Raw genomic sequence first — 27,284 nt, 5'->3', positions numbered from 1 at the left:
TGGTATATTCCATTGATGTTACTCCAGGTATATAATGATTTATCTACAGATCTATCATAATGATACTTATTTCACCCATTTTAGAGAAGATAAATCAAGGTAAAGCTTTATCATTGTCGGGTCAATTCCCTGATGAGAGCGGCGAAAGAGCAAGGAAAAGTGTGACGTCTACTATTTAACGTGTGAAGGCTCGAAGTAGGCAGCACAAGTAGAAGAACATTATTGACTGATAGACGGTGTTAAAGTCTGGTATTCTGGGTATGATAAACGCTGCCCTAATTCTATGACAGTAGCCCATATTTAAACTATAGTAAATAAGAGGTAGGGTTAAGGGTTCGGAGAAGATAGGAAGCAGACACGGATAAGTAACGAGCGCAGGCATATGATAAAGGTAAGATAGGACGTGTCGGATTCTAGCAATAAAAGATAGGTAAGAAGTAGGGACAGAATAAATAAGACTCAGGGGAATAGTTGACAGTATTAGTATTCTGAAAAAGCAACTGTCACTTAGTGCATATGACAGCAGCCATTACATCTCCCCCTCCAGAGAGAGGCCACACTCTCGTCCAAAGGTTAGACTCATTCAGCGGAGCCTCACCCCGCGGTGTTCATCTCGTCCTCGGCAGGCAGCTGGACACTGCCAGACGCTTTGGTCCCTCCGGGGGCGCCAGTGTTAAGCGCGTTCCTCTTTTGGTTCCTGAACCCCTTTCTAAACATCTTAACCTGCTGCTTCTTGAAGTAGTTCTTGCTCTTCTTGTTCATCAAGCGGTGCTCCTCGATCTTGTTCCGCTGATGAGCGGCAGAGAGGGCAGTGTGCCACACCATGCAGTCAACTTGGTCCATGCGCATAGCGGACAAAGTGACGTCTTCATCATTGTCATCCAAGAGATCTCCCATCTCAATGGACGCGCCTTCGCACTTTACAACGCCTTGTTTGTCGATGACAGAGGCTGTAGTGGTAAGTCCCTCATGATTGTAGGCGCAAGCAAAGTACTCATAGCCCAATGGGCAGGCAGGGCAAGCCGAGGGAGCCTTGTTATGAAGGGCGTAGGAGTATATGATGAACGCCTTCAGCTGGCTGCAGGTGATGAGACGTAGTTCATCCACATCGTCCGGGTTGGTGATAATGAAGTCTCGATCGTGCTCGGCGAAGTTAATGAGGGGGGTGGAGTGCATGGTTCTTGGTGATTGGCTGGAGGGAGTGATAGATGGGGGTTTGGAGGAATGGGATGGGGTTTTATATGTTGGTTGACCTCCAATGCAACCGCTCCTAGAGATATTGGCTGGTCATCATTAGGGTTCGTTCCTTGTCCATCTGTCAGTTCTGAAATTTCTGATATTCCGAGCAGATCGAAATATTCCGATAGCGTGTTCAAGTGTGTTACCTGGTCATATGGTAACCAGGTAATATTGCCTGCTTGCCACTGTACCTCAAAGGACGCGTCTTCCCGGGCCCCTGTGTGTGACAGGATTCTGTCCACTGCCCACTCGGTGTCAGGCTCTCTGAAAACCGCGATTTGGGTCTCCAGCCATCCTGGAAACAGGTGGTCATCGTTGGGCAAGTGAATGCACAGCAAGGAGGCGTGGAACACGGGATGGACTCCCCATTGTTTCAATGGATCAGGCAAGTCCACGAGGAAGGAGTTGTTACTGTAGTCCTTTAACAGCTTGTATGGCCCTACATACTTGGGTAAGAGTTTCCGTGCTAGCCCCTTAGGAAAGGATATATTCTTTGTCGATAGGTACACCAGGTTGCCCGCCTTGAAAGGGCAGAGCTGGCGCTTTCGGTTGGCATTCCAAGTCTGCTTGACGCAGGCTTCGAGCATTGAGTCGTGGGCTCGTATGAGTGACTCCTTCATTTTCTGAGAATATGCTTGTACCCCCGGATATTCGTCCTGTCGGGGGTTATTCCATACCATGGCGTGCGGCATTCGCCCATTATTGATGAAGAATGGTGACTGGGAAGTCGATTCCGACTGGGCAAGATTTATTGTGAATTCAATGGCGGGTAAGCGTGACGCCCAATCCTTCTGGTTGGTTGAGATGCAGGATCATAGCATTTGCATGACGGTTCAATTGGCCCGCTCGGTTGCCCCATCAGATTCGGGGTGATAGGCGCTAGACATTCACTGCTCAATGCCTAGCAGTCTGTTGAGGTGAGTCCAAAACGTGCTGGTAAACAGGACATCTTGGTCGTTTACAATCGACCGAGGCAAGCCATGTAGCTTATACACTTCGGCAAATACTAGTCGAGCAATGTCCCTGGCATTGTAGTTAACACGGCTGGGCACTAGATGGACCATTGATGTAAAACGGTCGATTATGACCGTTATTGAGTCGTATTCCCCGTCGTGGTCCTTTGACAGTGGAAGGGGTCCCATGAAGTCGATTCCAATTGACTCCCAGGGCCTTGAGGGTATGGAGAGTGGGTGTAGCATCCCATAGGGCCTCTGGTTGGAGGGCTTGCTCCTCTTGCATGTGTTGCATGAGCTACAGAAAGCGGTAACATCACTTACTAGACTCTTTCACCACACATGGTCCGGAAGGTATGTCAACGTCTTTGATGCTCCTAAGTGCGCCAGGAGTGAATGGGCTTGTGAGATAATCACCTCTCTGATAGCTTGATTGCTGACTTTTACGTTGGGCATGCATAACAGGGTCTTATCATGCAGGTGCAGTTTGATCAATCTGTCCAATACTTCGAAGTTTCGGTATTTGCCAGGTGAGTCTAATATCTGTTTAAAGAACAGGGTCCAGGTTATACTGATCTTTGATACCTTTGATCAGTTCACTTTCATCTGGGTATCCCAGGTGTGCTAACCGCTCTAGTGGTTCGTTGCTGTCGTTGTTGTGTGGGCTTACAGGGGTCTGACCTGCTACCTCCCCCTCCTTTCGTTCCACCAGTCCTTTGAGAATGAAACGTGGTGCGACACACTTGGCGAATTCCGCGGCCGTTTCAGGATGACCAGTTTCCATGGGTCCCACCCTGCGCACAGGACGACCAGTCGCCGCGGGCGCCACCACGCAGGCCCGCTTGGGGTGGCCCGCTACCGGCGTTTCGGGAGGCACCTGCCCGACAGGTGCCTCCCTCTTAGACGCAACCCTAGTGCTGTGTCTGGAGGGGACCATCAGTGCCTCAGGTCCCACCAAGACAGGCATCAAGATGAGCCCCGGCAATCTGCTCCACTGTCCCTGCACAACGGAGTTGTCGTGTTCTGTGAATTCACTGGGGGTGCGGATGGTACCCGGGGCATCAAACAAGTAGAGACAGGACAGGGTGTCGGGGAGGATGTTGTCCTCCCCGGGTAAGTACTGAATCTTGAAGTCGAACTCACCCAGCTTCTCGATCCAACAAGCCTGCCGCCCGGTCAGGTCCCGCTGATGCAGTAAGTGAACCAGTCCCTTATGATTGGTCAGCCATGTGAACTTCGCACCCTGCAGGATGTCCCAATGCCTGAGCATCCCCTCAACCCCTGCCAGCATCTCCTGCTCATGCACAGCATAGTTCTGCTGTGCGGGGTTGAGTTTTGCGCTGTACAGTGTGGCCACCTTGGCAGAGCGCTAATCTGCACCCTGGGCCACCACCGCAGCAATACCCCGCCCACTGGCATCAGTCATGAGCCAGATGGGAGGAGCACCGGCGCTGTAGTCCAATGGCACGCGGTGGTGCCCCCGACAGTTGTCGACATAGCGCTTGACCTCCTCAAACACCCGTTGATGGGTGAACTCCCAATGAAACGGCACAGTGTCCCCCATGATTTCAGATAGCACTCCCATCGGGACCCTGACATTATGGATGTCATCAGACAGGAAACCCACCACCCCCAGGAATTTCTGCAGGGCGTCGTGGTTTGTCGGCGTCTTCCAATTGATGATTCGGTCGACCTTGTCAGGATCCATGCGAATGCCCTCCTTGTCAATCACGCGACCCAAGATTTTCAGCCAGGTGCAGAGAAACTGTAGTTTACCCTCACTCAGGTACAGTTTCTCTCGTTCTAGGATCCTAAGTACCATCCTAACATGCTCCATGTGATTGGCCAGGCTATCCGAGTAGATTATGATGTCGTCTAGATAGACGTCCATCCAGTTCCCGATGAATTCACTGAAGAGGTGATTCATTAATGCCTGGTACGTTGCAGGGGCGTTGCAGTCCCCCTGTTGCAACACTGTGCTCACCATGTTCCCATCAGGGGTGGTGACAGTCGTTCGGCTGATGTGCTCAGGCACGATGTGAATCTGTTCATACGCATCCTGTCCGTCGATTATAGATCGAAACTTACGCCTTGCAACCCGGCACAGTATCCCATTGATGTCAGGCAAAGGTGATGACAGTTTTTTAGTATTTTTATTACGCTCACGCAGGTCAACAACCGTGCGCAATTTGTCTGTGTTGGGCTTGCGGATGAACAACATTGGTACTGTGTTTCCTGTGCTAGTCACCTTCCACCGTCCTGATGACAGGTACACTTTTCACTTCTCACCCCATTGAGGTCTTAAGGGCTTGGGGCACTTCGATGGATGCCACTTATAAACCTTGTCCAGGTCGATTAGCGGTATCATGTGGTTTATCGCCCTTAACAGAGGCAGCCCGGTTTCGCTTGCCTTGGCACATAGCAGTTTGGCCAGGCAGTGGAGCTCCTGCTGAGCATTCTCCAACTCCTCCTCAAGTGTCCCCACCATGCGAGACTCCAGTACTGACACATGCTCACCTTTCACAGGTTGAGCCTTATCACTCCCCACCACTACTCTGGATGGGTTGAGTCCCACCATCACCTGGTGTTGGAAGAGGAAGGGCGTTCCTAGTATTAGATCATAATTTTGTAAGTTTATTATATCAAAGAATCGCTCTTCACTGATGCGCTGGTAGGAGAACTGGGGCTTCGCCCTGAAGTTCACTTTAGATTGTGAGCCCTGCACCGTGAGCTGAATGGTGAGTGGTTTTTCCAGCTGGATCCGTTTCACTTGCAGTTTTTCTGCTAACATCGACGACATGAAATCTGCCAGCAAGCCTGTGTCAATCAAGGCTCGCGCAGGTCGCCTGTTTACGTGCACTACCACCACAATGGGCTTAGGAATTAGTCGCTTCAAGTCCCGTGTGATGGCTGCGTTGCATTGGATGGCAGGATATTTCCCTGGCGCCACCTGCTGCACATTTAATTCGATTAATTGGAAGTGGCGAGCTGTCTCCCCGAAACGTATGTCGGGTATCGCAAAAAGCTGATGTGCCACTTCTTCTAACGTGCAGTCCATAGGGTTATGTCCCCCATCCTCCAACAGTTGAAGGGAGTAGTCCTCCCACTTCAGCTCAGCCTCCAGCATTAGCGCATCCAACTGCCTATATGCTTTCAACAATTGCTTCACGTACCAGTGGGTGATGCTTAATTTTTTGTTGCATAGGAATTCCTTGGCCACCCGTACGTTGAAGTTTAACTCATTATCAAACACTTCGTACGTGACCTTGTCCCCATACTCTGCCCATTGACAGATAAATTGGTCTATTACAGCGCCCCCTGGGTATCTACCCTCATTGTTCAAGGCCGATGAAATGCACGCAGACATCGCATCGCCCATGGGGGCGTGATTCTTAGTTGGCCGTAACATTGGCTGTGGTAGGTCTAGGGGTTCCGCTAGCCTCCCCACATACCACTCGCTCACCCCGAACTCAGGGTTCCTTAACAGGTGAGACAGGATCTCAACGTCGTCCTTGAGGTGCAATCCACGGTCCATGATGATGTGGTGGGAACCAGAGGTTCGGTAAATGAGGAACTGTTCCTCCGAGAAAGTCTCTTTGTTTGTCAGGTTGTCACCTGGGTAGGGGCCGTGTATCCTTAACAGGTGCTCTGCCCATCTTGCCCAAGGGTCACCCAAGGGCATGTCAATAATTCCCCACACGCAGCTGACTCGCACCTCACGTATGGGGTCCTCGAGAGAGGCACATCCCAGAGGGATTTCTGTGATTACCTCCATGCTGTAATCTAACGCCTCCAGGCTTCTGTCCTCAGGCGCCTCTATGTGCATGGCGTAATTTGGTATCCCTGGGGGTCGGTTGCCACCACCTGAGGGCACTGTGGTTCTGCTGGGACAGCTCCGGGAGATGTGCCCAGTTTGCTTGCACACAAAGCATCGGCCCTCTGAGGCAAGTCTATCATGCTCTTCCTTGCTCATTTTTTCAGGTTGTTCTCGCAGCGGTCGGTGATTGCCAGCCATCCTTCCTGGATTCCCAGGGGGTACCCTGTTTCCCCTTAGGCGGGTCCTATCCCTGCCCCGCGGTGCATTGGGGAAAGATCTCCCGGTGGTTGATGGGCCTGTGTACACTTGGCTGGGGCGATCCATGTGTGGTGAGTTATGGATCAATTTATTGCTTCCTTTCTTCACAGGTCGTTGCCCATCATCGCGACTGCGTGATTCAGTCGTTGAGTTTGCTAACTCGATGATTTCAGCTGTTCATTGAACCCTTCTTAGGGATGTGACCTCCGGGTTGAGACGCATCTTATACAGCTCACTTTGGATACTGGGGTTCAGCCCGAACCAAAATTTAACGACTTTTTCTCTTTCGGGTATGTTACCGATCATCATCCAGAGCTCGTTTAATTCAGACAAGTAGTCTCATACTCTTTTGTCGCCTTGGAAGCAGCGGTATAACTTCTTACACTGTCGGGTGCGATAATCCAGCGGGAAGCAGTAGTTAAATAGCTCGGTAAAGAATTCCTTTAACCTCCACTCAGCTGGTCGGTCTGACACTTGCCTCGCATAGAAGTCATGCGCCTTTCCTTTCAGGAAGTGAGATAGGACGAAGACTTGGCGCTTGCGGGGGACATTCCTGTCTTCCACATAAGCAGTTCCTTCGGTGATGAAACGATGGAATGTGTGGGAGTCGACCGCGCTGTCATATTCTGCAGGTGGGATTGGTTTCAAGGTGACCCCTCTCCTTTCCGAGACTTTCTTAGACTTACGCTTCTTTGAGCGGTTTCGTTTTTTAGAGGATCTCTTCTTTCGCTTAGGGGGTTCGTCATCCGAGTCTGATGACAAATTATCTGGTGAGTTGGACAATGAGGACGATCCTCCTGATGATGACAACTGTGTTGATTTGTCTTGGGAGTCTGAGTTTGACTCGGGCTCGTCCTCTGACGAGTCGGGGTCCCTGTCAATGGTGGGTTTCAATCTTCTTGATTTGAACTGGTCGAACGCATGGCCAAGGTAGCTCTTAGGGGCTATTTGGGCCATGGCATCTAACGCTGTGGGGGATGCCCTCAGGCCTCGCCTCCTGGTCTCCTTGCCCACAGTTCTTTGTACTAATTCCTCTACAGGATTGCTGACAGTTGCCCTTACACGGGGAAGTGCTGTGTGGTTAGCTGTGGCTTTAGCCAATAGTGAGTCCCTTCGTTGTATCTCCAGATTCAACTGTTCTATTTGCTTCTGAAAGGACTTAGCCATTCGCTGTTCCACCTTCTGGACTGCTCGTTCTGTCGGGTCGGCTTTCAATAGTTCATTTTCCCCTTCGGACGCCTCTGTGTTGGCGTTGTTATTCTTGCGAGACCACTCGCGTGCATTGGCCCAGGCCTTCAATGCTTCCATCTGGGCCTCGACATCTACGTCTGAGTCATTGAGGTTGATACCTCCCCGGTTACGGGGATCTATTCCCTTACCCTTCGGCAGTCCTTTGCTCGTTGTAGGGTGGGGCTTGACTGATCTAGCCCGCTTCTCAGCGCGTCTCCTTTCTCGGATGCATTGGCGTTCTTCAGAGGTGAGGTTCTTCTCAGCCTCTTTGATCAGGTCTGTTCCTGGTAAATCCTTCTGCCGGGTTTCGACCCTGGCATTCTCAGGTTTGTCCTTACTGTCCGTCCTGGACTTCTTGGACTTCTTATGGCGATGTTCAACCTCTTTCCAAGGTTCGTTGCTTTCATCACTCATGGTATAAAAAGGGGAGCTGTTAATATTCACAGGAGTATTAAATATAGGGGTCGTTCCCTCGTCCAAACTATCCAACGCCAAAGCGCACGAGACACTGTCAGATTCCCTTTCAGCTCCAGGCTGAGGGGTTTCCAACCTCATTCGTACCATGTCGCTGTACGAGTGAACGGGTCTGAGAACGGGCCCAACAGGAGCGTCATGAGACAGCTCGTTTGTTGGGATAGTTGGTGTTTTGTTAGTTCCAGTTGAGGTTAATGACGATGTACTTTGGGTATCAAGATTCGGGGCAGGACCTGCTGAGGTGGATCTGCCCGAACGGAGATTGTAGTGTGTAGACATTGGTATGATATCGAGTGGTATGTCCGGTGGGCCTTAACCGTAGATGCCGACTTGAGATGATTGAGAATAAGAAATGAAAACTAGTATAGACTTTGGTTTGTCAAAAAAGATGTGACGTCTACTATTTAGCGTGTGAAGGCTTGAAGTAGGCAGCACAAGTAGAAGAACATTATTGACTGATAGATGGTGTTAAAGTCTGGTATTCTGGGTATGATCAATGCTGCCCTAATTCTATGACAGTAGCCCATATTTAAACTATAGTAAATAAGAGGTAGGGTTAAGGGTTCGGAGAAGATAGGAAGCAGACATGGATAAGTAACGAGCGCAGGCATATGATAAAGGTAAGATAGGACGTGTCGGATTCTAGCAATAAAAGATAGGTAAGAAGTAGGGACAGAATAAATAAGACTCAGGGGAATAGTTGACAGTATTAGTATTCTGAAAAAGCAACTGTCACTTAGTGCATATGACAGCAGCCATTACAAAAAGCGACCTGTGAGTGTATGTAAATGTTAGGGTATGGATGAAAGGTCATCCGGCTGTTATTAGTAGGGCTGACCACCATAGGCCGTATTATGGGCATGTACGGTCGTGTAATATGGGAGCCATACCCATACCGTCAGGGCTTTAGAGCTCTCATTGATGGTTACGGTGTACGGGCATGAAGGTCCTGTATATTACTGTATCTATACGGCTGTATATGGTCAAGTATGGGTATATTTATTGTATACTATGTTCAAGAAAATGGACTATTATTTTAATTTGATGGCCCAATTCAGCCACAATTGCATGCTCATCATGTTGTGATATAGAACAGCCTCCGGCACCCCTGGACCTGTTATCTCCTTGTACTTGTCGATGTCAGTTAATCCCCCATTAATTCTCGTCCTGGTACACTTTTTTATCAGTCAATCGCATTGCTATGCTTCGCAATCCCTCAATGTCGACAAGTGTGTTTCATAGCACTGAATTCTAGATAACTATTCCTTTTCTTACCTTTGTTATCATGATTTCTGATATGACCTTGATTTTGGTCATGGGATAGTTCAAGACACAGCCATGTTCATGCAGAGTCATCACTCAATGCAATTTTAACCATTGCTCCCCGACAGTGTTTAATATATTCACAATCCATACTTTTTTCCGTCTCTTTTAGACCATTCACTCATTTTAATCTCTCCTTTTCCTCTTCTTTGGAACATAATCCGGTCCTTTGCTCAGGCATAAGTCCTCGAGAACCCTTTTTTTCGTCAGTTGGGTAATACTGACTTGATAATTGCACTCATGCTTTCACTAAGTAAGTTGTCAAGGAATATCTTCTGTGGTCATGTCCCTGATTTCGTTGTTTCCACTCCGGTCACTCTTTATGACCAGAAGATTCCCTTTGTGCAGCATGTATCTTCTTCTTGGCTGGACAATGTCTTTTGTTAATGAATTTGGTGGCGGGGAGGTGCACACGCACTCGGTAAAGAGAGTGTATACATGGTCTGGCTCTGTCTCTGCATTTGGAATGATTGAAATGTTCTTTTGCAGGTGTCATCTGTAAGCGACAAAGGTTCTCTGTTGGCGCTGGTTCACCCAGTAGATGATGTCCAAATCATCCAAGTCCTGGAGCTTTATCACCCCTTCTTGTAAAGGAATGTCCACTACACATGGCGTTGAGCTCGTGGTCACATAGAGTATGCCTTGATATGTCTTGGGATAGCTCTAATTCATACAGTGGCTCAAAAAACTGTCCGCATGTTTTCACATTGTTCACTATCTATGATATTGTGTGTGAATATACAAAAATCTCAAGGATATGCTGGTACCATATTGTAGTACTACTCCAGGGCTTTCAATTGAGCACTATGGCGTGGGAATAGGTGGAGATATGGTGGAGATATGAGGCTTACAAAATGATGACTCATGTGGACAGTTTTTTGACTCAAGTATTTTACAGTGATAATCAGGTATTCTAGTACTTTGTGTGACCTCCCTTGGATTTAATTGCTGCCTCTATCCTTCTAAGCATACTATTGAAACTATATCTAACTATATAAACCAGAATGTCTCATGTCTCATGGTCATAATCACCATGAAAGCCATCTCCTCTTGTTAAGGTTGTGCTCAAGGGAGAGGTTACTCAAAGGGCTTCGGCTTCAGCTCGTGCGCTGCACCCCTTACCTGAGTACATGCCCTTAATTTCTGGTGGGCAGAGGGGAAGTCTGATGGAAGTCCAGGGAGTTCTGGAGGACAAACATTGGTGGAGTTCAGCAGAACTCTGGAAGACTATGTGGGGACGGAGTAAGGCTACTACGGAAATCCGGAGTAGAAACAGAACAGAGGTTAGACTACCCTAAGGTAGAGCCGGAGGATTAGTCCTAAGGTTTAATCCCTAAGACTCGGAGGTGGACAAGAGGTGAGACTCAAGTCCGGAGATTGCAGGAATGAGCAGAACTAAGATGATATTCGAACTGAGGAGTTCCGGAGTATTACAGGGGTTTATATACTGTAGGTATCATGTAAGTAAATCAGTCAGCAAAGGTAAGGGCTATGTACGAAGCATGTGGAAAGTCTATTAGTAAGTGTAACGGATCAAAGCAGTGAAGTCGGAAATGAAGTAAGAATGGACGGATCAGTAAGCATAGCGAAATGGGACATAACCGGTAACCAGAGCAATAGCTAATCTAAAAGGAGTTAGGGGTAAGTGCGGAGATGAAGGTGGAGTGCCAGGCTGAATAGCAGGATGGAGAACCGAACTTTAATGGAGTGGATCTGGAATTCCGGATCCGGAGGTATGGGATATGACACCTCTGCTCAAAGGGATAATATCCTCTCTTTGTCCTATGCTTGCCTCTCTGCTCATCAAATTTCCTCTAGAACTGGAGTATGCAAGTCTACTGTGGCCAAGTTTATCAAAGAAAGCCACCTGGATAAGGAAAACTCTTGTTGTTAGGTACCGTGCCGGCTCAAGAGGCAGAGGGGTCGGGGCTTGGCTTCAGCTCTTGTGCTGCGCCTTTAGCTGAGTACGTGCCCCAAATTTGGAGTGGATCCAACGTTGTCCAACGATAGGACGAGTGGACCACTTAGGTCCGCTTTGAGGGTTGGGAAGTAAGAGCTGCTAGCTGCGGACCGACTAGGAGCAGAGCGGAGAAGGCGGGGAACGATGCGGAGGGTGGGTAGAAACCAGGGGGATATTTGATAGGAGCGGAGGTGGCGGAGGATAATGTAGAGGATAGGAAAAGGGGTGATAGGAGGATATTGATAGGGGCAGGGTAACAAGGGAAAGACTTAGAGCATGGCTCTAAGTCGGAGCAGAGGGTCGGAGGGTCAGAGGTGACAACAAGTTGAAACTTGTGTCCAGAGGAGGCAAGGTCCTACTGAGAATTCCCACAAGAGGTAACTGTGAGAAGACAAGTAATATTAAGACTAAGGAAAAATATCTAAGTACAGGATATGTTATATACTTCTATGTGAGGCAGTGATCAGGATAACTATGTAGTAAAGCTATGTACCAAGGATATAGTTTGTAAGTACTTTACATAGGCGAAGACATAAGTCGGAGCGGATATCAATATGTACACGTCAGATCAGCGATCGGGCAGTAATAGGAATTACCGGTGATCCGGAAGTAAGAGTCTATGTACCGAAGGGGAATGTATATGTCTAAAAGGGGAAAGGGATCCAGTTGAATGGAGAGGCTTATGGAAGGGGACCGGGTGAGCGGTCGAGCGGAAGCATAGGGCGGAATGTGGGTTTGTGATAGGATGGAGTGGAGAGGGTCGGAAAGCGGAGCAGATATCAGTATTGGAGCGGTCGGATCTGGTATATGACACTTGTGGAGAACATCCACCTCTACTCATAAGAGAGCTATCATCCAACATATCACTACAGAAAAGGCCAATAATGCTGTCCAAGCCACCCATTATATCAATTCCACCATCACAACCACTGTCTCTTCACAAACTGTGAGGGATGTTCTCAAGGCAGCTCATCTCAAGGCAGTAACAAAGAAGAAATGCCTCTTCTCTCTATCAAACATAGGCAGAGAAGACTACCTTTAGCTTGGCCCATCAAAACTGGACTGTAGAGGACTGGAAGCATGTTATATGGTAAGATGAGACCAAAATCAATAGGATTGAGTCAGATGGGAAGGTATATGTGTGGAAAAAGAAGAGGAATTCTCTAACAGACAGAGAGGTTAGTAAGACTGTCAAATTTTAAGGAGGTTCTCTAATGGTATGGGGCTGTATGGGATGGAATGGTGTGGGTATGCTTGCTGAAGTTGAGGGGAGGATGGATGCTGAGCAGTATGTGGACATTCTAAATGACCACTTGCTGCCTAGCATAGCTGAATCAGGGATTGATAAAGAAGACATCATTTTCCAACAGGAGAATGATCTCAAGCACACATATAGGAGAGCCAGACAATGGTTTGAAGAATATAATATCAATGTTCTTGATTGACTAGCACAGTCCCCTGATGTCAATGTCATTGAACATCTCTGGGGAACACTCTCCCATGCCCTTTTTGTCTCTGTCAACATAATCCAGTGGCCGTTCTTCCTGTAAGTCTTGAATGTGCAGTTATGATTCTTCATGATTGGATGTATGTTCACTGGCGAGATCGTGTAATGCAGCTCATCCAAGATGAAAATTTCCATCAAGTGCCAGCCTCCCCATGGCACGATGAGGTTCAGATCCCTTGTTGGATACTGAGGTGTGCCAAGTAGGATATTAATGGCGCATGATCCCGTGATAACCCCATATGTGCTTGTCAAAACTTGGTTGAATTTTTCGATGCGCTCAGGCATATATGGTTGCAAAATGTTTTGATAATGTTTTGTTATGATCTCCTGTGCACTGAATCTTATAGCACAGCAAATGTGGGTGAAACACAGAAGCTCCAGCATTGGCAACAGTTTGAGGACCATTACTATTAGTTCATGTGCATCCAGAACTGTATCTGTTGCGTTATTTTTTTGTTTTGATGTTGTTCAGGGAGCCCCTTCAGTGACAAACTCCATATTATACAAGGCAACTGATGTGCATAATATCCTGTATAACATGGACCAGTGGACCATGGGCTGATGATGAAGATATCCTCGATGTTAACGGATGGGCCGAGAGGGATATTATTACCGATGAATACAGGTGGGCCCATCTAGGTAATATGTAGAGTAGGATGGACATGTATATTATAGACAGGTGGGCTGAAGAGAGATGTATATTATATGGACGGGTGGGCCAATGTAGTGGTATTATTATATAAACGGGTGGGCTGGAGGAGCAGTTTATTATATATGATATAGACGGGTGGGCCGAGGTAGTAGTATATTATATAGATGGGTGGGCCGGAGGAGCAGTTTATTATATATAATATAGATGGGTGGGCCGAGGTAGTAGTATATTATATAGACGGGTGGGCCGACGTAGGGTATATTACATAGACAGGTGGGCTGAGGTAGTAGTATATTATATAGATGGGTGGGCTGGAGGAGCAGTTTATTATATATGATATAGACGGGTGGGCCGAGGTAGTAGTATATTATATAGACGGGTGGGCCGGAGGAGCAGTTTATTATATATGATAGACGGGTGGGCCGGCATAGGGTATATTACATAGACAGGTGGGCCGAGGTAGTAGTATATTGTGTAGATGGGTGGGCTGACTTAGGGGTATATCATGTAGATGGGTGGGCCGAGGTAATTGTTATCATATAAACGGGTGGGCCAAGAGAGCGATTTATTAGATATTATATAGATGGGTGGGCTGAGGTAGTTGGATATCACATATACGGGTGGGCCCAGATACGTATCATATAGATGTATGGGCCGAGGTGGTAGTATATTATATAGACGTATGGGCCGAGGTAGTAGTATATTATATAGATGGGTGGGCCGAGATGGTTGATATAATATAGACGGGTGGGCCCAGAAGAATGAGTGTTATAAACATCAGTGGGCTGAGATAGTTGGATAACATACTAATCAGTGTGCTGATGTAGAAACCAGTACATACCCACTGTATGAGTGCATACACCTATCATCGACCACCGAAATGAGAAACACGAAACCCTGAATACAACATTTCATAAATTAGACAAATCACCAAGTACCTAATACCGAGTACCAAGTTCCGGGTAACTAATCCCGATGTCCGGGTAACTGACACCAATGTCCAGGTAACATCCATCAATGTCCAGGTAACTGATATTGAGTTCCGGGCATCAAGTACCAAGTTCTGGGTAACTGATATCGACATCCGGGTAACTGATATTGAGTTCCGGGTATTTCATAAATTGGACAAATGACCAAGTTCTGAGTTCCGAGTTCCAGGCATCGAGTGCCAAGTACGGAGTTCCGAGTTCCGGGCATTGAGTACCGAGTTCCAGGCATTGAGTTCTGAGTTCCAGGCACTGAGTTCCGGGCATCAAGCACCGAAACACGAAACTAAAATACAACATTTCGTAAATTGAACAAATCACCAAGTACCGAGTTCCAAGTTCTGGGCATCGAGGGCCAAGTACCGAGTTCCAAGGTCCAGGCATTGAGCTCCGAGTTCCAGGCACCGAGTTGTATTTCAGTGCTCGATGCCCGGAACTCAGAACTCGGTACTTGGTGATTTGTTCAATTTATGAAATGTTGTATTTTAGTTTCGTGTTTTGGTGCTCGATGCCCAGAACTCAGTGCCCGGAACTCAGAACTCGATGCCTGGAACTCGGTACTCGATGCCCGGAACTTGGAACTCCGTACTTGGCACTCAATGCCCAGAACTCGGAACTTGGTACTCGGTCATTTGTCCAATTTACGAAATACCCGGAACTCAATATCAGTTAAGGTAGACCTTGCGCTGTTTCAGCAAATGTCACGTGATAAAGCGTGATAAAGTGTTACAAAAGTATTGATCATGTATACGAAGGGTAACAGGACTAGTTTGAGAAAATCAGAGACGGATATGTTGTAGAGGATAGCTCTAGCTACAAATCATCTGTCACTGATTGTTTGTTCACGCTGTGTTTAGAGAGAAGATGTGTATTTTTTAGTCTACAGAGGTAATCAGAGTTCCACTGAGTCCAAATTTGCCGCCACAGATGCCGTTAGCGACGTCTGGAGCGACACTTCCACCCTCTTCACTGCTGGAATGCCCAAACGCTCATCGAAGGTGCGCTCGGCCCTTGAAAACCTTGGGCAGCATGCAAAGAAGAGGAAGTTTTCAGCACAAGTAGACAAGGAGAACAAGGTGAATATTGAACATACTCAAATATTCTGCATCACTGACAATTAATGCCTTCTTTTTTCAGTGCCCTACAGTAGACATGACTATTCCTGTATTAGTCTCACATCACGAATATAGACCAGACATTCAGTTGCCTGTTGTCACTAAGGAAGCCCTGGACATACCCATGGAAGATCAATCAGACTCGAGCTCAGACTCATCGGACTCGGATTTGGACCGTGACTTGAATTCCAACTGCAACGACTTGGAGTTAAATTGGGATGCTGAGGTGTGCATCGAGATTGAGCATGGACCGAGTGAGGGCTATGAGATGTTTGAGGGAGCTGTGCATGAGTTCTCGGCTGCTAACACAGAGAATTTTGGGCATGGGGACATGGCTCGCGTTAGTCCTCTGCCGAAGGAAAGTCTAGGAGAGAAGGAATTTATCTTCCCATGGCATTCTATTGATGCACGCACTCCACCCAGCCTCGACTCAGCAAGACTTGCTCTAAGCGATCTCGAAAACCTTCTTCACCCGACTGGACTCACCTCCATTCTTGAAAAGCGCTTGTCATGGATGGAATATTTCCTCCGTGCATTCGCAAAGGGTGTGGCATGGTCTGCTGCAGCACTGCAAACTGCACAGTTCATCAGGAAGGGGCCATACATGTCTAGAAAGGTGTGGGAGTGGTCAAAGGCCTACATCCAGGACCGCAGGAACCTACCAATGTCCAAGAGCAGCCGAGAGCAGAGCAATTCATGGATTGAGGATGAGGATTTGAAGGACGAGTTACTCGTCACAGCCTCGGCAATCATCGAACATCTTGCAAAACCAGACATACAACACCAATACAATCTGTCAAAGACAGTTTCATTAGCGACAGCTCAGTCCTGGATGAAGACTTGCGGTTTTCACTGGACTACTGCCAAAAATGGGCAATATGTCGATGGTCATGAACAAGAGGATGTTGTCAACTACCGACAGAACATATTTCTACCTGCATGGTATACACTGGAATCAAAAATGCGAAAATGGTCGCCTGTAGATCCTGCGAAGCTTGACGAGGGACAGTCAATGTCAGAAAGACGTACTGTGGTATGGTTCCATGACGAGTCCATGTTCTACGTACACGACCGCTGCCAAAAGCGATGGGTACACAAGGATGAAAAAAGCACACCGCAGCCCAAAGGACAGGGGGTGTCTCTCATGGCAGTAGACTTTGTATCCGCGGATTACGGCTGGTTACGATCGCATGATGGAACACAATCAGCACACATCCTCTTCCATGTGGGAAAAGCAAGAGATGGGTATTTTACCAATGATGAAATTATTCGGCATGCTGAAAAAGCGATGATGATCCTGGAAAAAGATTATCCCAATGATGACCACATCTTTATTTTTGATAACACTTCGACTCACCTGAAAAGAGCTGATGATGCAATATCCGCTCGTCAGATGCTGAAAGGTTGCAGACACTGGGGGGTCGACACACCAGTATGGGACGCACAAGGAAAACCGATCTGTGGCCCTGACGGGAAGCCAACAAAGCAGAAAGTTCGCATGGCCGATGGTTTTCATGATGGAGCACCCCAGGAGTTTTATTGGCCAGAGGGGCACAAGAAGTCAGGCCTGTTCAAAGGCATGGCAGTAATTTTGATGGAACGTGGTTTTGATGTCGAAAAGCTAAAGGCCCAGTGTAGAAACTTCGAGTGTGCAGCTGGAGCAACAGATTGTTGCTGCCGTCATATTCTCTATTGTCAGCCTGATTTCAAAAATGTCGAGTCACTCTTGGAGACCACTTGCAAGGCTAGGGGGTTTTCAGGTCATGTTTCTGCCAAAGTTCCATTGTGAGTTGAACTTTATCGAGCAATGTTGGGGTTTTGCGAAATGGATTTATCGCACCTACCCCATGTCAACGAAGGACAGTGACCTGGAGATTAATGTGGTTAAGGCGCTGGATTCTGTTCCTATCGCCAGCATGCAGAGGTAAGCCATCACACAATTTGGAAGATGAGTCATTTTCTGATTTGGACTTACTGCGCAGATTTGCAATCAGATCACGGCGCTTTATGGATGCGTATCACAAAGGCCTAAATGGGAGCCAAGCTGCTTGGGCAGCAAAGAAATATTGTGGACACCGTTTTCTCCCTGGTTCAATCTTCACCGAGCTCGATGCAGCACATATAATCTAGGTGAATTTTGTTTATTATACTACAATACATACACATCTACATTATCATCAAACTACACTACTTACTTACCAGTACAGTACTTACTCAAAGTCCATAGTTTATCTATGCTGTCCATAATAGGAATTTTGACCGAACTTTTCGGTCTCGGAAGGATTACCCGTCCAGCCAACATACACGTCACACTTTGGTCACAGCATGTGATGTTTGCTGAAACAGCGCAAGGTCTACCTTACCCAGATGTCAATATCAGTTACCCGGAACTTGGTACTTGATGCCCGGAACTCGATATCAGTTACCCGGACGTCGGTATTATTTACCCGGACATCAGTATTAGTTACCCGGAACTCGATGATTTCATTCTTTGGGTATAGCAGAGGTACAATGCATTTCAAGAACATTTACAGAAATCTAACTACCAAATTATGTAGACATTTCAACCTCGCCCAGATGACCCTCATCATGACCTTCACCTTCAACCTTGACCAGATGACCCTCATCTAGGCATTGTCATGGGTACGGGTAACCCGCACGCATCACAGGTACGGGTACCTCACGGGTACGGGTATGGGTACAGCTACTAGGTACCTGGTACCCGTCCAATCCAAAACGGGTCATGAGCCTATATTTTAACAAAACTTTAACTTAATACAACTGTACAGTAGCCAATCTTAATTATATCAAACATGACTAAAAAAAACTTCCGAAATCTCACGCACTACCTCCCTTGGCAGCTATGTTTGGCAAGCGTGTCACCAAGCTCACGGAAAAAGCAGCCCAGGCCATCGCTGATGGAAGCATGAAGCTGAAAAGGAAGGCCAGCAGTTTCAGCCGTAAGGAACAACCAAAGAAATCTAAGAAGGCACCTTCAACATTAAATGAATTCATTGTCACCTCATCTCCGAGTCCCCCACCTGATACTCCTGATAGTCAACTGAATCTTCACCATCGAGCCAGTGTTTGAACTGAAGAGGAAGAACAATCATTGTACGAGGACACTATTGTCATTGACTCAGACATCGAGTCCGTAAACTCAAAGCACAGTGATGCAGAGTCACAAACAGAGTCATCAGACACGGAGCTTGGTGTGTGGTGAATGACTATACTAACTCAAATAATCATTATTTGATGCAGAACGGCTGAAAAAAGGATGGTCCTCACCCGTGTATGCCTTTTTTGAACCCGTTCCGAGTATTGAGTATACCGGTGGCCGTCGTTCACATGTCTTCAAGTGTATGGCCAAAGGGTGTAAGCAGCGTGTCTGCCGCTACCTCAATAAGGGAGATGCCAAGTCCACGAGTAACATGGCCAAGCACACTAAAAATTGCTGGGGCGAGGCTGCATATCAAGCTGCACAGGGTTCTGGGACTGCAGAGTCAGCACATGAAACAGTAGTGCGAAGCATACTCCAAACAGGCTCAATAACTTCAGCATTCGAGAGAAAAGGTAAAGGGAAGGTAACTTACTCCAATAGGCAGCACTCAAAGACAGAGGCCCGCGCTGAAATTGTTTGATGGGTTGCGGAGAGCTTGCGACCTTTCGAAACTGTTAATGATCGCGGGTTTCAGGCACTGATGAAGACCGGAAGGCCCGAATACCATATTCCATCACCATCAACAGTCTCTCGAGATGTTAAGCTGGTTTTTGCAAATGTCAGGCAGCGAATAGCACAGATGTTGCAAACTTACGATGGTGACATTAACTTTGCAACGGATGCTTGGACATCCCCAAATCACAAAGCTTTCGTGGCAATCATGGTCCATCTTGAGTATGAGGGTGAGCCGCTCGCAATGCTCCTCAATATTGTGGAGGTCACAAAATCACACTCGGGACTCAACCTCGCAGAGGCATTTGCACTTGTACTGTCAGATTTTGGCATTTCGGACAAGGTATGGATTCCCGCCATATTATATATACTACAATGAACTCACATCCTCAACAGATCCTTAGCATCACGGCCGACAATGCCTCAAGCAACGATACCATGATTACCGAGCTCGCGGACATGGTGGGCCACTTTGGCAGCAAAACAGCACGGACCCGCTGTTTCTTGCATATAGTCAATCTCATAGCCAAAAGCCTACTTAAACAATTTGACGTACCAAAAAAGCAAGCCAATGAGTACCTAGGAAGCTCTGAGAAGGAGCTGCAGGCCATAGTGGAAGAAATCGAGGTTGAAGATGAGGCTACCATAGCTGAAAATGGTGACGGCGATCCCAACGCTGATGACATCAACGACACTGACAGCTGGACTGACGAGGTTGGCAACATGACAGAAGAAGAGCAGGAACAACTTGAGGAGAATATTCGTCCAATTAGATTTGTTCTGGTCAAAGTAAGTTCATCAACCAAAGAACACCAACCAAGGCACTCACTGATTGAACCAGCTACGAAAACTTGCGTACAAAATTGTACATTCGTCGACCTTTCTCCTGCCCGAGTGGAAGCAAAAGTTGATAGACTTGAAGCTTCCTGTGAGGATGATGCCTTGTGATGTTTCGACACAGTGGAATTCCACCTTCAACATGCTGGAGTTTGCAATCAAATATCAGCAGGCTCTGGATGCTGTGACAGACACACAAAAACTGGGATTGGGCACGTATGAGCTGGATGATGTTCTCAAGGTATGTCACATGTCATGTCACATGTCACCATAACACTAACACATTGTTTGGTAGATCCTCAAGCACACTACATTGTTCTTTTCGTGTGGAACACCAAACCTTGCGATGGTGATTCCCGCGATGGATCACATCAACACCGTCTTCACCAATGGCATCATTAAGACACAAACACTTCACCCTGCTATTCGTGCTGCCCTCCACGTTGCAAAGATAACTCTCAATAGGTACTACTCACTAACTGATGAATCTGAAACATACTGGATAGTGATGAGTAAGTTTTTACTTGTCCTGTTGTTCTGATTCTGATTCTTTTCACCCCACCAGTCCTACACCCATGCTACAAGCTAGACTACTTCACATCCGCGAGATGGCAGGACGACTGGATTTCCACGGCCCGCAACATTGTTCAACAAGTATACGAGTGCTCGTACAAATCTTGTTTGCCCACACCGGTTGCTGAGGAGGGGAGAGCAGGTACTGCAGGTGTGACAAACAAGGTGCATCTCCTCATTTTTTCGTTCTCGCTATCAATTCATGTACATTTGACAGGATGAACATGCTAACATTTTCGATAATTTGCCCGCTCTCGCAAAGACGAAGCACTCACTGTCACACCATAATGAATTGGATTCCTATCTCAATGCACCCATGGAGGACAACATCGACAATGTTATTGTCTGGTGGATGCAGCATCGCACTACCTATCCTTGCCTGTTGTGTATGGTGCTTGATTACTTGACTATTCCAGGTGCATGTGTTTTTTTCTCGTTTACTACTATTTTTAACCTTGTGTTCGCAGCTACATCTGTTGATGTTGAGCGTGTTCTCCCATGGTTGCTTGCTGTTGTCACACGTACGGTCTCGACTTTTGACTCAAACCACTCACGCACTCCTGTGTCTTGGTTGTTGGAGCCTGTTAGGGCTTGTCAAGGATAAGGATGTCTTACCTGTAGCTTGTTTACCAGATGTCGAAGGTGATGAAAAAGAGCTCGAGGATGGATGGGACTCGATAGTTTTATCATAGTAGCACTACATGTATCCGCCGTGGCCCGTGAATGCAAAGCTCTGAGTCACCATCTCGATACCCATCCTGAGACCCGTACCCGTCAGTACCCACACCTGTTAGTACCCGCGGGTACACGGGTATGGGTACGGGTAGAGCTCTTGATACCCGCAGGTATACCCGTGCTGATGCCTACAAACGGCCTGCTTCGCTCCTTCCAGAAAACATCTTATTTGATGGGGCTGTGGCCCGTCTTAGGGTGCACTCTGAGCATTGCATGGGTGCTTTGAAAAAGCACTGGCAGTGCTTGAGGGGACTTCGCATCAGGATCAACTCGAAACACCAACATCGAGCAGCATGTCAATGGATGACTGTTGCTATCATTTTGCATAACCTTGTTATTGATGTTGAAGGAGCTGCAAAGGGGAGTCATTTTGCTGCTGCACATACTTGAGAGGAGGAACAAGATGATAGAGGACTTGCAGATCCTCCTATGGATAATGATGAGCAGGATGGTGAGGCAAAGCGACGGCAATTGGTTGAAGAACTACTAGCATTTCAACAGATGTAACTAAATATCCGTGAACTTGCATTACAAGCTGGCAGGGCACTCGATAGCACTTGGCTGACACGGCAGCGCATGTGACTTATTTTGGTTTGTTTACACCTACGTACGAATTGGATAGTATTGGGGGGTGTGAGCATAAGCACGGATAAGCATAAACCGTAAGCTCCCAGGGGTGAGGATCCCTAATGTCGCTATAATGATAGCAAAGTCTGTAACTTTTGGCAAATTACCAGACAAGAGAGTCTGGCAGAAAATGTGGTGATATTCTCGTGTATTTTCACACTTTATCCACATTTTACCCTTTTCATAATCTACCGGTTTGTGCTGTGGTGCTGACGATCCGAACAATTAGAGACGAAGAAGACCGACCGATCCGAGATGGTTGAGGAGGGAGAGTGACAGGTGGTCCGAGCCCAAGCCAAAATGGACATTGTCGAGCGACGCGTTGATGTCGGCTCGTGTCCTGCAATATTTCACTTATTCATTTGATATATTTTTTGTTTCTATATAGCTTACTATAAGAACGCCACTGGTAGCACGAGCGCATCTCAGCCTTTTCCAAGAGACTGAGATGTGAGTACATAGTCTCTACATATCGACTAGAACGCAGCTAACGAGTCATTAGTATACTTGTTCATTAGGTACTTAGCTCGTTGCACGAGCCTTTTCCAAGAGACTGAGATTATACTTGTTCATTAGAACGTCCCCGAAGGCCCGCGATATAATTACTCACCACACGCCCGTGCTGCAGCAGTTGGCGGTCAACAAGGAGCCCGACACGACTCATATAGTGTCATTCTTTTTCAGTCTTCCATTACAAATGCCTTCGTAAACGATTTCGTCAGTTCTCCCGATCAATTACTAGACGCTGTTTTGCGTTATGATGCTGATGGAGGCACCAACTTCACTGTTGCGGTTCAGCAGGCCCAATCAGTCATGGAACAACATTGGAGCACAGAATGGTGCGTCAATCTGACCATGAAAGTGTTTGAGATCTTTGACAGTGTTTTCAGGAGCCCTGTAATGATATTCTTGTCGGATGGCGAGTGCCATATCGCAGACCAGACTGTTCAAGATTTGTGTCATTCCGCGGTTCGTCTTGGGTTCGTGGCTGGTTTTCCTTCCTGGATTGCCAACCTATGACACACAATCTAGCAAAGCATTGTCATTTCACGCAGTATCATTTGGTCCAGATGGATCTTCTACTTCCTTGCGGAGAATGACTCAAATTGCACTTGGCATCCAAAACAATGCCCCAAGAGATCCTCTGGCCCCAGCAGCGGCAACAGCCGCGTCTTCATACACGCAGGCCTTAGACACGGTAAGAGTGCTGCAAGAACTCACACTAAGCATGATTAACACACATTTTGTTCTATCCTTACTAGATCCAACTTGCCGAAACGTTCCTAGGAATCGCAGAATCGCTCAGAAAGCCGAGAGGGTCTCTCATCCACTGATTGGAGGATGCGTGGAGAAATTGCATGTCAGAAATAAGGTCAAGGTTCAGTGTACAATAGTTAGCTTGTCGTGATGCTCTGAAAATCAAGATGTACATTATCTGTTTTTCTTCTGTCTTCCCGTTATCGAGTTCATGGCACCAGATGCCCGACCCTTGTTAGGCTTGTCTGACTTAGGAGTCTGATATCTAATGGACATCTTCATACTAGTGAAAGATTACAGCAAGGAAATTACATAGGGCACTCAAGATATTGTTCCACCAAAAAAAAAGATAGTATGGCAGACAGTCTGACTTACCTACCGCTACATCCACCGCCACCGCAACCTCCACCTCCACCGCAACCTCCACCTCCACAGCCGCCGCCTCCACCACATCCCGTGCCGCAGGCACCGGCAGCAGACATGCTACAAGCTATACCAGTCGCGCAGCCACCTGCGCCCTGCAAACTTGATATCAGCTCCTCTCGTCCTCCGAACACAACAACAACGCTCACCATGGCACAGCCCAAACCTCCCTTCACCACGCTACCAGTAGCGGCAACGCATCCACCAGGATAATAAGAATACATCGGCACAGGATACAAAAATGCAATCCCGTGATCAACATTCTCATCCCTTCTCACCACCCTCCCATTCTGCTCTGCCTGCAGTCTCCGCGATTCTGCCTTGCGCGCGCATTTCTCCCGGCGCCGCAGGCTCGCGGACATGTTATGCAGCGCAAATACGGCGTTGTGATCACTTGTGTGAGTGGCAGCGCGTGCGTCTGACTGGGGAGGGAGTAGGAGCATGTTGGCGTCTTGGGAGGAGGAGACGATACGTCGGAGCTTTTGACCAATCGTGTCTCCTGGGAGTGGACACCCGCAGTGCATGTAGGGAACGTGATAGTGGTCCTAAGATTTGTAGAGGTTTGAATCAAGTTATCGTTGTTCAAGGAAAGTAGCTTACATTCCAAGCTCGACAAGTAAGGTCGAAGGAGGTTGCGAGTTCACCTTCTTCCACTTTATCATCGCTGAAAAATGAACACTTATCATGTGTGTTGCATAGCATACTCGTGACAACACCCACTGATCAACATATCGTCCTACGAATGCAAGGCAGTCGTTCTGATACCGACTCGCCATGAGCTGGTGAGTATGCCACCCGAGGTCGATGTCGAGCGTGGGCACAAAGAACGACGCAGGCGATTCTGCCATGAGGCCCAAGAAGCTGCAAAACGATGTTCTTGTTCTTGTGCGGTTGGCAGAGAAAATGCACAAAGCACGCACGCGTGATACCGAGCTACGCAGTGTTGTAGTGCCACCGTGTCCGCCTCGCTCGAGAAATATTCTGGCTCCGTCCACCCAAGATCGACCATTTTCTTCACGAACGAGGCTTGCCGGAGGACCTAGATTCATCTATCAATCCTCGGCTTACGATAAATGTTGAGAATCTACTCACAGCACCGACTAGATCGATTGAAAACACCCTGTCGTCTGTGTAGGCACTCATGATCTTGGTTAACCTGTCCCTCAATTGAAAAAAAATGGATTTTTTGCAACAAAAAGACCCACAGTCTTGGCTTCAAATGTATGCTCAGCCCGGTACGCATGCGCGCAGCGTCATACTTGACGTTTGTCAAGACCCGGCCCACGGGATCGCTTGCCTTGTTCTTTTTGAAAAGAATGCTCGAGCTGAGGACGCGCTTTGTGATCGTGTCTCCGCGCGTAGTGTCGTGGATGTTACGTGATGTATGAAGGGTTCCGCTGCGTATATGAGATATTAGCTTGTCGTTCATGGTGCCAGAAATCGTAAGCAATGCGACACTCACGCCAAGTATGTATCAGGCGCTGTTGGCTCGACAATGTTTTTCACAAACTTGTACAGGCCGAGAAGTTCTTTGGTGATGGGGTGAGCACATTCACACTCAACACTAAAGTTGCTCTGGGCATATCCCTTCCCGTTAGGTTGCAGGAACGCTGTGCTCATCTGTCAGACTGGATTTCCATGCAGGCAGGCACAAGGTACATACGTGCAAGAATAGTGGCACAACAGTAAGGGCACTCGATGGATTTGTGCGTGAGAACCGCAGCAGAGGTAAATGGGTCATAAGGTGTTTTAGTACGGCGCTCCCAAGCAGAGACGCGGTCATGCTGCGGTGCGTCAGTAGTTAGCAGATCGGGGTTAGCCTGGCATAGGTTCAATGACGTTGGGACATTTGCACAAAAGTGTAATGGCGCACAAGAAGTGTGGGGAAGTAATCGGTGAAACTTTTGAGAGGTTTGAGCTTGGAGACGCGCGCGGTGTCTTCCGCATACCAGCTGCAGATGCGACCAAAAACATAAGGTCTATCGCTCCACTCATGAGGAATGACATGCTTGCCTCGGATTCAGAAGATAAGCATGCCATACCATGGTCACATCAATGGGTGGCAAGCGTTGCTCCACTTCATCAGATTGTTTGATTGTCAAGCACCACCTCTCAAACCTGCGCTCCACCAGTACAGTGAGTTATCGATGCAAAGCGTGCTCAGAATGCTGGACCACATACCGTTCAACGGCCAAATTGACGAACCATACCCAACGTTTCTCGCTGTCCGTCTCCAATCCTGCGACAAGACTCTCGCTGGCGGTGACGCGCTCCTTAAGATGACTGAACGCCGCTAAGAGCTGAAGATGGGCCTTAAGCTGGTCTGGACGGACAAGGTGCCGGGTGCTGCGTCGTCCGATGATGAACGTCTCTGGAAGAGAATACTGTGGTGGTTCTGGCTCTGGCTGGGGAAGAGTAGTAAATGGGGGGAGCTGATCAGTCATGTTGGAGGTCCAACGCCAGTGTGTGGTTCCTGTCATGAACAGGACGGTATATATACTATTGGAAGAGGGCGTTAATCACGATATGTGCACAGCCTAGTAGAAAACGTTTCTAAGCTAGTATAGGAGAAACCAGTGTCTCCCTTCGTTTAAGGTTACTGATGGAGTAGGGGTCCCAGCCCAGCGGCTCATTCCGAGGCTTAGTCAGTAGAGTAGCGCAGGTCGTCGGCCCAGTTAGTAGAACAAACGAGGATAGATAGACGAGCAAGCCATCTCCTCACCCCAGCTCCGCAGTCTGAATCCCAGCACCCTGTCCATCGTGGTGAACAGAGCGAACTCGAACTAGTCCAAGTCACCTCAGCCCTCAGCCCTCAGCCCTCAGCCCTCAGCCCTCAGCCCTTAAACCGAAGCAAAACGGAAACGTGTTCGTTCACACGAACACGAAGCAAAACAAACCTTATGTTTACATGGTATTACGCCTAGAAAGGCTAGGCTAGACGGCAGGTGTCCTTGATAGACACCTGCACAATTCACAAAAAGGGCTGTACCAAGTCGTCATTTTACGTGGACTCCCATCGGAAACTGATGGCCCGCAGTTTAAGACCCAGATCGGATAGCGGAAAGGCAATAAAAACAAAATGCATAAAAGCTGATTCATCCCTGTCAACATCAGTGGCAACATCCCCCTTAGACACCCCAGACCAACGCTCTCGAAGCTCACCCTTGGCAGTACTTTTTAGAGCTTCCCACGGTCTTTCAGACTGGGTTTCTTGATATGCGATAACCTATCTCTAAGACGTCCCCCCTGCAAGAACCTCCCGCCCAATTCCCAAACTTCCAACCAGATTCCTCTCGAGGTACGCGGACCTCTACCTCTGTGAACTGAAGAAGATCTCCGTAGTGCTTATGCCACACTACACGAGTCCCAGAGGTCTGGGAGGCACATACAAAGAGGTCATAGAGGATCATCTCACAAGATTTGTCAGGAACATTTCGCATTTGTTGAGGCACACTACACTTGACGACGCCCACACTCGTAGGAAGGAGTCTTGTTCACATGTAAACAGAGTACTCCGGGCTTGTTTAATGAAAATTTCACACATTGTCCCAGTGACGCGCTGAATTTATGAAAACTGCAACTGAAAGTAGAGTAACCGGATGTTCAAACCACATAGAGAAGCACAACATTAAAGGGGTGAGGTAC

At 47.7% G+C, this 27,284-nt stretch overlaps 6 protein-coding genes across 6 annotated transcripts; 4 read left to right on the top strand and 2 right to left on the bottom strand.

Moving 5' to 3' along the window:
- Positions 1-594: 594 nt before the first annotated feature.
- On the bottom strand, positions 595-1,176 carry EDB91DRAFT_1082546 (uncharacterized protein; the record flags this gene model as incomplete). The annotated part of the gene is made up of 1 exon (XM_041315503.1): positions 595-1,176. The coding sequence occupies one exon, from the start codon at positions 1,174-1,176 to the stop codon at positions 595-597; it is 582 nt and encodes a 193-aa protein (XP_041176539.1).
- Positions 1,177-16,028: 14,852 nt separating this feature from the next.
- Positions 16,029-16,451, top strand: EDB91DRAFT_1054322 (uncharacterized protein; the record flags this gene model as incomplete). The annotated part of the gene is made up of 1 exon (XM_041313821.1): positions 16,029-16,451. A coding segment is annotated over one exon (423 nt), but the record flags the coding sequence as incomplete, so codon positions are not given.
- A 3,129-nt stretch (positions 16,452-19,580) lies between these two features.
- EDB91DRAFT_1036963 (uncharacterized protein) lies at positions 19,581-19,739 on the top strand (the record flags this gene model as incomplete). Its single annotated transcript, XM_041312822.1, has 1 exon — positions 19,581-19,739. A coding segment is annotated over one exon (159 nt), but the record flags the coding sequence as incomplete, so codon positions are not given.
- Positions 19,740-20,166: 427 nt separating this feature from the next.
- EDB91DRAFT_1054358 (uncharacterized protein) lies at positions 20,167-20,819 on the top strand (the record flags this gene model as incomplete). Its single annotated transcript, XM_041313822.1, has 3 exons — positions 20,167-20,265; positions 20,320-20,536; positions 20,590-20,819. The coding sequence occupies 3 exons, from the start codon at positions 20,167-20,169 to the stop codon at positions 20,817-20,819; spliced, it is 546 nt and encodes a 181-aa protein (XP_041176536.1).
- Positions 20,820-22,259: 1,440 nt separating this feature from the next.
- On the top strand, positions 22,260-23,293 carry EDB91DRAFT_1329291 (uncharacterized protein; the record flags this gene model as incomplete). The annotated part of the gene is made up of 5 exons (XM_041325317.1): positions 22,260-22,296; positions 22,588-22,798; positions 22,850-22,939; positions 22,992-23,157; positions 23,222-23,293. The coding sequence occupies 5 exons, from the start codon at positions 22,260-22,262 to the stop codon at positions 23,291-23,293; spliced, it is 576 nt and encodes a 191-aa protein (XP_041176535.1).
- A 162-nt stretch (positions 23,294-23,455) lies between these two features.
- On the bottom strand, positions 23,456-26,243 carry EDB91DRAFT_1136630 (uncharacterized protein). The gene is made up of 13 exons (XM_041318841.1): positions 26,195-26,243; positions 25,821-26,138; positions 25,653-25,757; positions 25,513-25,591; positions 25,303-25,459; positions 25,102-25,249; positions 24,845-25,036; positions 24,732-24,795; positions 24,560-24,678; positions 24,360-24,500; positions 24,240-24,303; positions 23,789-24,184; positions 23,456-23,734 (listed from the first exon to the last, which is right to left on the bottom strand). The coding sequence occupies exons 2-13, from the start codon at positions 26,081-26,083 to the stop codon at positions 23,588-23,590; spliced, it is 1,875 nt and encodes a 624-aa protein (XP_041176534.1). The 5' UTR covers positions 26,084-26,138; positions 26,195-26,243; the 3' UTR covers positions 23,456-23,587.
- Between the last annotated feature and the right edge of the window lie 1,041 nt (positions 26,244-27,284).

This window comes from Suillus paluster (assembly GCF_016628075.1).
Source record: "Suillus paluster strain FC165 chromosome Unknown EDB91scaffold_30, whole genome shotgun sequence".
Lineage (NCBI taxonomy): Eukaryota > Fungi > Basidiomycota > Agaricomycetes > Boletales > Suillaceae > Suillus > Suillus paluster.
The sequence above is the reverse complement of the archived record's forward strand: the minus strand, read 5'-3'. Positions and strand labels throughout refer to the sequence as shown.

Coding starts and splice junctions, on each gene's coding strand:
- EDB91DRAFT_1136630 (XM_041318841.1), bottom strand. CDS start 26,083: ATGACTGATCAGCTCCCCCCATTTACTACTCTTCCCCAGCCAGAGCCA. Junction 24,501..24,559: donor TGCGTAGCTCGGTATCACGC/GTGCGTGCTTTG, acceptor ATCGTTTTGCAG/CTTCTTGGGCCTCATGGCAG. Junction 23,735..23,788: donor GAGGTTTGGGCTGTGCCATG/GTGAGCGTTGTT, acceptor TCAAGTTTGCAG/GGCGCAGGTGGCTGCGCGAC.